General features: G+C 34.2%; 1 protein-coding gene across 1 annotated transcript in view; it reads left to right on the top strand.

Moving 5' to 3' along the window:
• Nucleotides 1–14,582, top strand: part of LOC106471091 (ETS-like protein pointed) — a gene marked incomplete at its 3' end in the record, with an annotated part of 60,244 nt that overhangs the window by 8,391 nt on the left and 37,271 nt on the right. The window contains exon 3 of the mRNA XM_013931678.2: nucleotides 1,106–1,274. Within this exon, the coding sequence (XP_013787132.1) occupies nucleotides 1,106–1,274 (169 nt within the window). The remainder of the gene's footprint in view (nucleotides 1–1,105; nucleotides 1,275–14,582) is intronic.

Here is a 14,582-nt window from a genome sequence, read left to right as displayed (position 1 = left end):
ATGTCACTTTTTGTATTTGTTTACCACGTATCATATCACTTTTTGTATTTGTTTACCACGTATCATATCACTTTTTGTATTTGTTTACCACGTATCATATCACTTTTTTATGCATGCTATATTGTTTTCTCGATAATTTTAAACAATATTAATTTAATTGAAGTTAAGTTTTATTTGAAAGGCTATTTTGGCTCTGATGATTTTTTTTTAGGTTAATGTCATGTAGTGAAATGTTTAAATATTTTGTGATCTCTTTATAAACATTTTTGTTTATAGCATACAGTTTATAGCAATTTAAGTTTAAAAAATTTGGATTGCAGTATCAAGCTGTGAAACAGACCAAGAGTACTAACCTTATGCAAGTGTCCAATGGTGCAATCAAGCAATTGGCTATGGTTCTTTTACTATCCTCAACTTTAAGATGGGTTTTAAAAAACGACTTGATGCTCGATAATACATTACAAACGAATTAGCCTGAAGTTTAACTTTCATTTCCAAGTGCGCATTTTCATGCGCAAAAGGTGTATAACAGTAACCCCGGTGGTTCAACGGTAAATCTGAGGGCTTATAACGTTAAAAGTCGGGTTTCGATATTCCCATTGTATAGCTTTGCGCTTAACAACAAACAAACAAAAAAAGTATAACAGTAAGGGGTGATTTTATTTCGAAAATTCTGTTGATTTTCTATTTAGCAAGAAATGATTATCAATCAGCAGGAGCTGATGTTATCGTATTGGAGAAAATGTCTCTTGGTTACACTAAGCTGTTAGTGACGGTATATCCGGTTTCGGCTGGTATTGTAAAAAAGGTGTTAACCAAAATGTTATGTGCAGAAAGAAAAAAACTGCTGTTTTTGATTCAACTGGAATGTGTATGCATATGAAAACATACGCCACGTAAAAAGAAACAAAAGTAAGGTTATGTTTATTTAATGAAAAAACAATTAATTATCAATGATATTTTCAAGAACAAAAGTTTGTTTTTAAACTGCCTATGAAGTTGAGTCAACTTAAACGTTAAAAATGCTGGTCTGAACTAATGTCATCATCGTTTGAAAGACTTAGTAATCGTATATTTATAACTTAAGAAAGTAATTATTTTGCAGATAAAATTTGAGATGGACTATGCTCCATGTGAACTAAAGGCCCATGTTATGATTCCACCACATGCTCTTAAGCGGGAAGTGATCAACAATGATTCCCGTGTATCTAGATCCTTTGGATCCATACAAAAAGTTCCATCTCTGAGTGATATTTATCGAGAAAGTTCGCTGGGTGAGTGTACTTTTCAAGTACTATAATTTTATGAATACCTTTAAATTTAACTTTGCTATTTTTATTCACAGCTATAATATTATGAATCTCTGGGACTCGTAACATATAGTTGAAAACCTTGCAAGACGAGCCTTTAACCCATATGACTACATATACGTATATCAAGTGGCTTTGAGTCTAGCTTCACATGGTTTATTGTAATTATTAAAGTTAAGTAAAAAAAAAATTATAAGGAGCTCTTATGACATCAACACTATGACAAAATAACTATATGTATTTTTTTCGCTTTACAACAGCGCAGTAACTATTTATTTGTAGCTAAGTACAAAGCTACACAAAGGGCTATCTGCGCTCTGCCCACCACGGTTATGGAAACCCGGTTTCTAGCGTTGTAAGTCCGCAGACATACCGCTGTGCCACTGGGGGCGCGCAGTAACTAAGATCACAAGAAACTCTCCCTTTTTATCAGTTTCTTGTAAAATGCTTGGTATTTACAAAATTAATTTTCAATTGAAAAACGTAAAAGTACATAATGCTTACATATATGTGTGTGTGTATGCGCCAAATATATTTATAATACAAAACAAGCTTTAATCAAAACGCTGCAAAACAAAGTCACCAAGGCACAGGCTATAATGTGATATGTCCTGGTTTGGGGAATAACCGAGGAAGTAGGATACACATAGCGGTGGGATACAACGTCTGTCACTCTTAACTTTCGTTCACAAAGAAAAAAGAATAAAATAGTGAAATAAGAAAAAATACAAATAATATAAGAGAACAAGGTTTGGGTGCTCAAGCTCACAAATAATATAAGAGAACAAGGTTTGGGTGCTCAAGCTCACAAATAATATAAGAGAACAAGGTTTGGGTGCTCAAGCTCACAAATAATATAAGAGAACAAGTTTTGGGTGCTCAAGCTCACAAATAACATAAGAGAACAAAGTTTGGGTGCTCAAGCTCACAAATAATATAAGAGAACAAAGTTTGGGTGCTCAAGCTCACAAAGTCCCACATTGTTTATCACCATTCACTAACAAGTATGGGAATGTGGTTGCTCTCAGGAATTTCCTAAAGTTGGGGGTGGTGAGTAAGAAAACCTTACCTCTGGAAGTTGGCTTTCCAGCCTCCATATAGATTAAGCATGTTGTTTTGAGTAATGCTCTGAAACCTAATGGTTATTTTTCTGTTTGTTAAACGCTTAAATATTTTAAAGGAGTCAAACATGTTATTGACATGGAATGAAAACATTTTGAAACCATCATATATGAGAATTAGACAATGTGTAGTTATTTACTTACCATCTGATGTATTATCCTCTAATTTCAATGTTGTACTTGCACTATGGATGTTAACTAGACACAAAAGGTATTTGAAATGTTTATATAGTAATGATCTCGTTTCGTAAATGATTTTATTCATAAATATTTTAATTCATCGGTAATGAATATTTGTGCAAAAAAAAATTAACAAATCAAAAACTAAGATCTGTTATTTTAAAACAAACATATTATATGCCAAAGCCTATAAAAATAAATTTCAGTTAATAAATAGACAAAAAAAGAAGAAGTAAATCTTGTTAGGCTTAAATTTATAATTAATGTAGAATAAAACAACAAACAAAACTTTAATGATAGATTTGCATATCTAAGCTTATGTAATGTAAATATAAGTTAAGTTTATTATTAAAGTAGCATCTGCTGTAAATGCAGCTGCATAAGCAATTGAAAAAAAATCACATTTATTTGAGTTTCTTATTACCATACAAGAGTTGTTTACTGTAAACCTTATCCTACTCAGCAGTAGACATAAACGAGCTTAGGCTCAAAAGTATAAGAACAAAAACACAAAATCTAGCTAAAGAATTATCAGCGATGCCTTTTTGTTGAACAAGAGAATGTTTGAAAATTATATTGACTCAATAACTTGTAATGTATTCTGTAAACTCTGTACTGAGATCTCGTTTTTGTGTTCGCATCACCCATTTCAGAATACAGTTAAATTTAAAACCTGCTACAATTGCTCATACTGCAGATTCAGCGAATCACAGTAGCCCATGCTCAATTGTCTGTCTATACTTTTTCTTTAGAAATATTTTGATTATCATTTCTAAGTGCAAGAATATCAAACAAAACTTGCTTCAGCTACATAAAGTTTGGTTCGTTACATTAAAACGATTTTGTTACTTTCTGTGTTTTCACGTCTGGCCATGTTCTATCTGGTGACGGTGCATCTTGACAATAGCCCTGCGTCGTAATCTTCATTGAAAAAGTCTTCGTCACACGTCTGTTATGTTCAAAGCACACCACTCTTCCCTATTAGTATTCCGTAATCCATTTAGTAAACGAGAATGATTGTTTCCTAACGCCCGTTTGAACAGAAAATCTTAACCGATATGTCTTCTTATGTAATAGCATAAACACCATTTGCACCCTCCAGCTACTTTAGGTATGCGACAGTTGAATGATGGGTATGACTGGAAGCCTTATATTGGTGAACCCATATTCTGTTGACCTCATTTTTAGACGCAAATTATTCTAGATGATGCTGCGTACTGTTGCCTGGGACATACTTACTACTTTTGCCTCTGACCATTGTGTTCGTAGATATTCAGATGTTGCATGACACTGCATCTTGCTTACAACAGCAGTGATACGAATTGCTGCATGTCTCTTTTTTTATGGCACTGCTGTCTTAAATTGATCCATATTTCTTTTCTTTTTTTTTCATTGCTATGAAAGTATCCCCTATATGAACTTATCTTTACATATCTTTATTACATATCCTTTCCAGAAACCCTCAGTTTTCGATGGCATCAAACTACCCACAAACCGACAAATAATGTAAAAATGGGATCCCGATGCACGATGCTTCACAGCGTCTTTATATCGGTTGTGGTTGTAACGTGACTAATTTGCGTATTCAAAATCATTTTAATATAACGTACTTACCCTTGTATAAAATAAATGAGTTGGAAATATTAGACAACATTTAAAATGCATGTAGGATTGCACAATATGAGTTTCATTATTTTACAGTACTTGTTGAAATACATTACCCTTCTAAGTTTAATAGTCAAGAGGTACTTCAAATATCAAACTACATTGAAAAAATGTAGTATAATTATTATAAATTAATATAGCAAACGCCCATGTTGACGCTTTGGAACTTCAACAAACCTTTTCCATTTGCGTTTTTCAACTACATATAAAACTATATGTACTTTTAAAACTTTAGGACACACGGCAAGTAAGTAGGAAAAAATATTTTTGGCTTAATCCCAAGTAGGAGATGAAATCCTTTGGGGTTTTGAGTAAAGTGCTCTTGCGTGAGGTGTAAGTTGATCCTTTGGTGTGGCTCTCATTCTGGAGGGTAAAAATGGATGTGAATGAAATAAATGTACATGCTCAGCAAGCATTTCTGAATGAACGGCATCTGAAAAAAGAGAGTGTTACCAGTTTAACACGTTGATTTTTTTGCTTCTGTTCACATCCAAAACGTGAAGATACGTTATTAAAACTTTGCCGAAACAATACCAAATTTAAGCCTTTGATATTTTTGTTTTTTAGCCGCCGCTTAGCGGCTCATAGAATGGCTGATTTTTTTTTTCATGTTCAAACTTTTATATCATAGCTCCGTCATCTCTTGACCGATTTGAGATCTAATTACAGATTTGGACTCAGGAGGTCAAAACCTTTCGATTGGTGTATTTGGTGTACGATTGGTGTACGCCAAAGGTCTCATAGATTAATTTACTCTAATCTTGCCCAAAATAATTTCATTTTGAGAGTAGGCGGGTAGATATCCTGATGAGTATTGTTTGTTTGTTTTGAATTTCGCGCAAACCTGCACGAGGGCTATCTGCGCTAGCTGTCCCTAATTTAGCAGTGTACGACTAGAGGGAAGGCAACTAGTCATCAACACCCAACGCCAACTCTTGAGCTACTCTTTTACCAACGAATAGTGGGATTGACCGTCATATTATAACGCCTCCACGGCTGAAAGGGCGAGCATGTTTGGTGGGACGGGGATTCGAACCCGCGACCCACAGATTGCGAGTCGAGCTCCCTAACCACCTGGCCATGCCGGGCCCCTGATTAATAATAAATTCGAATCATGTATGGTATTGGTAGCGCACAAAAATATAGCTAATAAAAAGGAAAAAAGGGTCTCGTCGACTAATTTATTCTAATCCTACCTATAAGAATTTCAAGTGCCGCGACTATTGATATTCCTTCTTGTTTTTACTTAGATGCCCCCCAGTGTCTCAGCGGCAAGTCTGAAGATTTATGACGCTAAAAACAGTGTTTCAATAGTCGTGATGGACAAATACAGATAGCCTATTGTGTAGCATTGTGCTTAACAACAAACATACAAATTTAAAATGCTATACTATGTATGAAATTATATACGCAACTTCATAGGTTAAATTATTTCTACATCTAGGCCTAAAATAACGTATTTGATAGACTGTGAAAGGTAGTTTTTAGCAATTAATCGTAATTTAAAATTTTTCAAAATGTGACTTGTGCATGCATTTTTATTAACTCATTCCAAGTCTCACAAAATTGGTAATTTATTTTACTATATAACTTATGACAACTCGTCTAGCTTGTTTAACTTAAGTTTATGTAAACAAACTATAGTAACAGTAATATTATTTATCGAATACTAAACTCTTTTTGTTCAGATTGGAAAAAGTTTAGTTAAAATTTACATAGATGAGAGAAAATATCAAGAAAGCGTTTTGGTTCTTTACTTTTAACAACAGTAACTATAATGATTAATTATTGTGAAGAACCCCTCAACAAAGCGTCAAGTGTGTTGTAGAAGCTGTTAGCATAATATACATAAATGTTGCTAAGCCATACAAGTGGCCATTCAGCATTACGCATGAGGTTGAATTCAAGACAAGCGTAGGTTTGTTTGTTTGTTTGTTTTTTGAATTTCGCGCAAAGCTACACGAGGGCTATCTGCGCTAGCCGTCCCTAATTTAGCAGTGTAAGACTAGAGGGAAGACAGCTAGTCATCACCACCCACCGCCAACCCTTGGGCTACTCTTTTATCAACGAATAGTGGGATTGACCGTCACATTTTCACGCCCTCACGGCTGAAAGGGCGAGCATGTTTGGTGGGACGGAGATTCGAACCCGCGACCCTCAGATTGCGAGTCGAGTGCCCTAACCACTTGGCCATGCCGGGCACAGGCGTAGGACGGAAGCAAATAGGCACCAGTGTGTGTTCGTTTACCCATAATCCTTTCTCATTCCTGTTTCTGACAGTTTGTATTTGGATTAAGAAGGTTAACAAGTACTCTGATTAGAAATTCAGTTTTCTACAGTCATAACTTGATTATTATTATTATTCTCCATTAAAAATGTAAAAATAAATGATACTGTTACGACAGCGGTAGTCACGTGACTCTGGTAACACATCATGAGATTCTTGAAGGATCTTGACTTTTCCAGGCAACTCTAGTCTTTTCTAGGCACCCTCTATTTTAGCATATAAGCCGGGCAAATAAAGCGGAGATATAATTGCAGATAGACAGATATAGAGACAGATAATCGAGTCAAGTCGTAAGTAAAATGCGTGAATCGTTGTGAATTTTAGCGTGTGTTTAAGTTAAAGTGACTGTGAAAATTAAGTGTATTGCAAAGTTGTATTGAGAAAGAATGAACTAGATTTATTTAAGAAAGGGCTTGTATCGCTGAAGTTCTTCGGAAAGAATTTTTACGGGAAATTATCAAACGACCAGAGACGTAACAATACGATATTTTAATTCTATCTTTGCTTTTACCAACGTATAATAATATGACTTAAGATGTTACTCACATGTCTTGGTATTGCGATCAAGCATGATAAATGCTTACACGGAAATATTGAATTAGTAATTCTCTTGAAGCTTTTAGACTTTTATTTTCTTTTAAAGTTGGTCTGCTTTGTAAACACAATTGTTTTTCATTATAAAAGTGATGATAAATTTCGTTATTCGGTTCAAACGGTGAGCAATGTTGCCTGGCTACCTTCCCTCCAGTCAATATTTTAAAATAGGGATGTTGTACCTGAATGCTAAAGCTCTGTGATTTAGCCCGTTAGCCCACCGGCGCATAATGTGCGGTTTGCCCCGAAAATTCCAATTCCATTACACTTACGTATTAAAGCCCCCAGTGGTAAGTTTGTTGGCTTACGACGCTAAAATTCGGATTTCAATACCCGTGGTGGCTAGAGCATACATAGACCATTCTGAAATAGTTTTGTGCTTAACAACAACCTAACCTTATGAGCATCTCAGACTTTGTATTGAATTGAACTATTTAACACTGGTCACTTCTCGTGATAAGGTATTTATTGCTTTTTAGGTGAGTGTGAATAACGATATAAGAATAAACCTTATAGAATAATCTGCTATGTAACTTATTCAATTACTTTAGGAGTTTTGTAAATGGTAGTTTCTACGTGTTTAAAAAATGTAGCGTGATATTTCACAGTTGAATTTTATTGTGCTTTATATTAAGATAATATTTCACAATTCAAGGTTATTGTGAGTTAGATGGAATGTAACATTATTTTTACAGTTTCCACTATTTAACATTTGCTGTACATTATGCAGTATTTTTAATCAATACCTTTTGAAAATCAAATTTAAAGCTTAATCAAGTATTAAGAACAGTTTAGAAAATGCAAACTATTTAAATCTTTTAGTAATTTGAAATAGTGATATAAAGAATATTGTCTTGTTTCTTAAAACATATTTTTGTACAAACCAGCAATAGAAAATAAATTGAAAATCAGGAATTTTCCATTAATAATATGTTTGCTATTATACATGTTCCCACGATAACAATAAGAACTCAATAAGCAAAATTTTTGCGAAAAAGAAGGCCTTAACTAGGTATGTTTATACTGTTTTTCGTCTTGTTCGGATAAAGAAACGTGATATGACAGTTTGGGATTATATAATGTATTTCTCTTCTCAGATTATTTAAGAGTCTATTTGAGACCAAAAGGAAATTAATGCTGGTTAGAAATGGTTTTATAAGTATGGTTAAGAAGCAAATCTACGTATAATGCTCGATTTGTTGTAAAATAAACATGCTAAGGCAAGAAGTTAAAACATCGAAAAGCTTCTTCATTTTTCTTTGTTGATGTATAATTGTGATCAGTGTATAAGTTATAACATACAATTTAGATAATTTTAAACGATGTTTACTTTGCAAAGTTTAAAAACTGATAATTGTAAACCATTTTCAAGAAAAATATATTTACATAAACATTTTGACAAGTTCTTATTTTTTCATTACTGTTGGCTGTGTGAATTTTATTCACAATTATTTGCTTTGTTCGAGAAACAAGAAAACAAACACATCACCAACAGCAAACTTATTTTGATTATTTTTGTGTGGATTGGTGGAAAGATGAAATGTGAACGAATAGTCAATTAATTAGGTTTCTGGTGATATGAAATACAATCATAGTTTACCTTTTCGAAATTAATGAAGGATATATTATTATTCAGGTATATTCTGATAAAAGTTTAAATTTTTCAGCAGGTGTTCTGCCTGTAGTTAGCTACACCCTTGTAAACCGATGTGGGAAGGTCCTAAACCTGCAGTAATCCTCTAGATTAGATAAAGGTTACATTATACAACGCTTATTCCGCAGTGCTTATACTTGCTTGGCCCTATTCCTGTGTATTCCTGTAGTGAAGTACGTATATTCCAGAAGTATTTGAGAGACTCGTGCAAGTTCGTATGAGTTGAGGTCTATTTATCCCCTTTGAATACGTGTTTTAGGAATGGATTCTGACATTGATAACCTAAGAATTGTTGGATACCGCATTATGACTGTGATATTGTTACGACAGCGGAAGTCACGCGACTCTATGAGCATGCGCGCTGGAGTTTCTAGAAGGATCATGAATTATCTAGGAACCCCGCGAATATCCGAGTGTTTGCCAGGCGCCCTCTTTTTTAGTATATAAGCCCGGCAAATAAAGCCAGCGAGAGAGAGATATTCAGATAGATTGAAGAGATAGATAATTGAGTCAAGCGAACAGTAGACACGGTAAGTCAAGTGTGTGAATCACTGTGATTTATAGCGTGTGTTATAAAGGTTGTTAAGTTTGTGAGGGTCGGAGACTTGAAGGAGAGCAATATTCAGTCTGACACCTTGTTCACCATGATGTCTTTGGGGTGGCTCAATCATAGTCTGGGGTGGCATCTGCATGCAGTGGTGTACAGACCTCTTTATTTGGTGGATGGAGGATCTCTGACAACAAGACATTGCATGGATGTGATCTTGCTACCCATTTTTTGCCCTTTTGCTGGTATCGTTGGAAATGAGTTCGTGTATCAGCACACACCGCCAGAATAACGCAGCATATTTTTCAGGATGAAGAAATAGAGGTACTGGACTGGTCTGAACATCTGTGTGGAACTTGCCAGGGAGAGCAGTTAGAGACAGACAACCTACTCCTACGACTGTCCAGGAGCTCAGAGCTGCTCTCATCCAGAAGTGGATGTGCTGCCACAACAAGTCATCCGAAATGTCTTCGGTAGTATAAAGTACAGGTGCAGAAAAGTAATAGACAATAGAGGAGGACATGCCTACCAGCTACTAAAGACTCATTTTGTTAAGTTTATTAATCTTAATAATTATTTTTCCTTGATATTTGTGCAGCCAAAGATTGATATATTTTGTTGATTTTTCTCTTTTTTTTATGTTAGTTGTAAATGATTTTTTTTACTCGCTTGGTATTGTTTACCTGTAATATTTGAAATAAACAAGTTTAGTCAATATTGAACATCTCTCGAAAATCATATCAAAACCTCATTATACTTTAATTTTTGTGAGTAATACCAGTGCAGCAGATAGAGATACATGATGTAAAATGTTGATTATTGCTGCGACACATTACTGTCTATGAGACTTCGTTGTTGTTTATATAATGATCTATGCAATAATCACAATGAATGCATCAGTCATAATACAGTTCTAGTCACAGTGAACCATCTAGAAATCTTAAATAACGGTGTAAGACGAAAACTTGTCTTGTGTTAATCGCTTCTGGTGGTACGTACTTGTGAAGTATCAGTTTCTGTGGAATATATATATCTCTTTAAGGACAGGTACTATTATTTAGTTTCTGTGGAATATATAGATCTCTTTAAGGACAGGTACTATTATTTAGTTTCTGTAGAATATATAGATTTCTTTAAGGAAAGCTACTATTATTTAGTTTCTTTGGGTGATACGTGTTCGCTGTTCGGTCAGGATTTTCACGAGCTGAACGGTGTGCTTCTCTGTCACTAAATTACTCCTGTCTTCTTCTAACTGCATCTTGGCAAGTAGTTGGATGTGCTTCTGTATTTCAGGTTTGTTTCTGACTTCTCTAACTACATCTTGGCGAACAATTTGATGTGTTTCTGTATTTCGGGTTTGTTTCTGACTTCTTCTAACTACATCTTGGCGAACAATTTGATGTGTTTCTGTATTTCAGGTTTGTTTCTGACTTCTTCTAACTACATCTTGGCGAACAATTTGATGTGTTTCTGTATTTCGGGTTTGTTTCTGACTTCTTCTAACTACATCTTGGCGAACAATTTAATGTGTTACTGTATTTCGGGTTTGCTCCTGGCTTCTTCTCAGTGGATCTTGTCTCATAACTTGGTGAGCAAGCCTATCTCTTTCTTTCTGTAAGTTGCATCCTGACGTTTCATTTTCTTTATCATAGTTTTATACTTTCTCCGTGATAAGTCACTTTTCCGTATGAAAGTTTTTGGCATCGTAATTTTCGATGTTTTTGATCACTTTATACTCACACTGAAGTAAAAACAATACACTTGTGTAACTTACGAAGATCGAATTACTACAAAATTCCTGCAAATTTCTATGTAACGAACTCCGTACAAAGAAGTTGCGATACCTTCGGTTATAGAACAATTCAATTCACAGCATACGCTTGGATTCTCCACCAGAAAAAGTCACTTTTCTACTGAAATATCACAATGATTCTCCCCTAGGAAGACTCACTTTGAAATTCTGCATTAAACTCACTTTACTACACCCTGTCTACGCGAAAAAGTAGGATATTTTACTAAAACATATAATCGAAAAATCGCATAAAGTGCAATAGTAATTATTAATCAACAGTTTAGCTACATTAGTTGAATTGATTTCAACACAACTTCAGATTTGAAAACGGATACCAGGAAACATGGAAACAGCAGTAACTGAACACAAAAAACGAAACAAAGGAACGTGCCATATTTGCCATGTTTGTCGTCTTTGTGATCCGTTACCCTCATGTACTATACCTACTAATCAAATCAGAAATAAAAAAAGGACCGAGTTTTTCGCGGCGCCGGATCTTAAAAAATTAGTTTCGTTGATAATGATAAATGTACAAAATTAATATACATTACTAAAAAGGAAAAAGTACCATTTATCCATTAAGGAAGTGATTTAGAAAAAAAAATGTTATAAAATAAAGTCCTATTATTTTTTTAATTTTAGCGAAAGTCTATTTTATAACATTTTTCATTTTAGGGCGATATAAAGCTGTTATTGACTTATTTCCTAAAAAAAGTGGACACATGCACGGAATAAAGTTTTTTTTATAAGAGGCCCAATTGTAATGAAACTTTGTTAGGAACTTCCCCTTGTGGTGTTGAAAAATTGTGCAAAGTTTGATCCAAATCGGACTGAAACTGTGGGAGGAGTTTTGTGGACGGACGGACATTGGCCTCTCATATATATAGATAAAGATCACTATAAAAACAACTGCTATTATTTTCAATAGGTCTGGATGGATTACACATAAAATACTGAGTTTGTTGTTCATACACACGTCTGAAAAACTATTAATCATATGTGAAGATAGGTAGTTTTCTGTTTCAGTTTACTCGTGAATTTTAATACTGTTCGGAATATTTGATTTTAACAACTAACATGTTGAAAGTTTAATGTTTCTTAAGTCAGCCTGAATAGATATTGTGTATGAATTTCTTGTGTCATGTATTTAACTTGGAATATTTATGAGCTACAACAATGTTTTATAAACCAGTTTAAATACCCTGACTACTTTCCAGTCAAGTACATTCACACAAAGTTTATGCTGTCATTTTTCTTCGATGTTGGGCTATTCTTTGTCGTAAATCCTAAGAAACCTACTTCCTAAGTTTGCGCTACTGTAATTGTATCTAATTTTTAAGTCAATAGCTTGTTTCTTTGCAGCTACGTTGTGGATATGTATTTGTAGTCACTTTACAAGCTTAGCAGTTGATACTACGTTATGTCCGTTCATTTATAATATGCTGGACTTAATATCTTTATGTTTTGAATGATCGTTCAGTATGCAATATACCTGTCTTTAAAACACGCTACGTTACATGTTGGGTTTTACTGTGTAATATGCTGTAAATCACAAAAACACATCTTGTGATATGTAGTGAAACCATAAACAAATATTGTGTCATTTTATCTAATGTTTCCCTTCAACCATACATGTAGGGTTTATGTATAATGGTAATATATAGGTTTTATATGTGTTGTTGTATTGCACAACACCGTGTTCTTGAACATTCAGAAGTTAGCAATCAATACTGAAGTACTATTAGTGTTTGGACGCTCTCATAGTGATATATAGGACAATAGTACCGTAGAACATCGGTATATCAAACTTGGATATCTCGAATATATGTCGATGTCGGAATTTTGTCCCATTACATTATTTAACATTTGTTATAGTTGATACTCTGCATTTCTTATGCATCAAAACTAATATCCAATATTGGCTGTTTCGATCCCCTGATATCTCGAGTACTTAAACATACCGATGATCGACTGTATTTAACGTATAAACTATGTGTTCCAGAATCTACACTGTTTATATTTCATGCTAGAATTTATCCTAATAAAGATTGAGTGTCATTTGTATACCGCTGTATATCTAGCTAAACAAAGGCGATTAACAGTTGTTGACAGGTTGCCATAGAACAGTGAAAGGGGGTGGAGTTAACGTGTGGTCTGGGTTTTGTTTCCGCTCTGTTTGTATTGTCAGTCGAGACTGGAAAGATAGTGATAACATTCAACTCAGCCAAAGCACAGCTTGAGGCTTTTATAATAAGCTGAAAACATTGCGAGGCATATTTCTGTGAGTCAGGTGGCGCTCGTGGATTAGTATTTGGAAACTTATCGTTTGATATTTTATTAAAAGCAAAAACTTTTTTGTGCTAGAACATTTTATGATTGAGTGATAGGATAGTTAAGGTTTCTACTTTTATATTTAATTTTAAGTAGTAGCTTCAAAGACTGTCATGAATACTTGAAGAAGAATTAGAAGAGATATCTTCACTTTTCAACCAAGCGTTTACTGTGTTCTAATTTGGTAGTTGCGCATAGGGTAAAAATCCATAAAAACAAACAGATCCTCTTTTATTCTTATTCAGTTGGTCTTATAAAAACTAAAACTAAACACTGAATTTTTGTGTATCAACACTTAATGGCATATTGATATTATTTCGCTATAAAGTTCTACATGTCCATGTGTTCCATTTATTTCAAAGCTGAAGTCCTTTTTTTTTTCTAATAACTTGCTGCAAGCAAGGTGTGAAATTAGGGGTATCATTTCTTAGTTGTTGACAATGTTTTATAACTGAGAAAATAAGGCACATTGGGACTTAAGAACAACAAGGCAGGGGCTTGAGCCCATCCAATCACCTCGCTGTACATATCACTGCTAGATTGGTTCCAAAGATATGCCCCCGGAAATATTTTAGTTGTTGCGTATTCATGGTATCTGAAGCTAATGTTATTATATCCGTAAAAATGGGACTTTATAAACACATTCAATACAATTCAAATTAACCAATATACCCAACTCAAAGTATTTTATTAAAATTAAGTATATCTATTTTTATAGTACATATTCAACTGGGTTTTAGAGTGAGTTTTCAGCTTAAAAATATGAAATGAATGAAATGTTTAATATTTTAAAAAAATTATAAGTGAAATTAAAAAAAGAAGACGATATGATATGTCAACCGCAGTACATATTCAGTGCTGACAAGGCCTTTCGCACAGTATCAGAATTAATGAAGCGATCTGGAATACGACAGACATAGTAGTGGTTGAAATTAAAAAAAGAAGACGATATGATATGTCAACCGCAGTACATATTCAGTGCTGACAAGGCCTTTCGCACAGTATCAGAATTAATGAAGCGATCTGGAATACGACAGACATAGTAGTGGTTGAAATTAAAAAAAGAAGACGATATGATATGTCAACCGCAGTACATATTCA

This window comes from Limulus polyphemus, unplaced genomic scaffold, assembly GCF_000517525.1.
Source record: "Limulus polyphemus unplaced genomic scaffold, Limulus_polyphemus-2.1.2 Scaffold4403, whole genome shotgun sequence".
Lineage (NCBI taxonomy): Eukaryota > Metazoa > Arthropoda > Merostomata > Xiphosura > Limulidae > Limulus > Limulus polyphemus.
The sequence above is the reverse complement of the archived record's forward strand: the minus strand, read 5'-3'. Positions and strand labels throughout refer to the sequence as shown.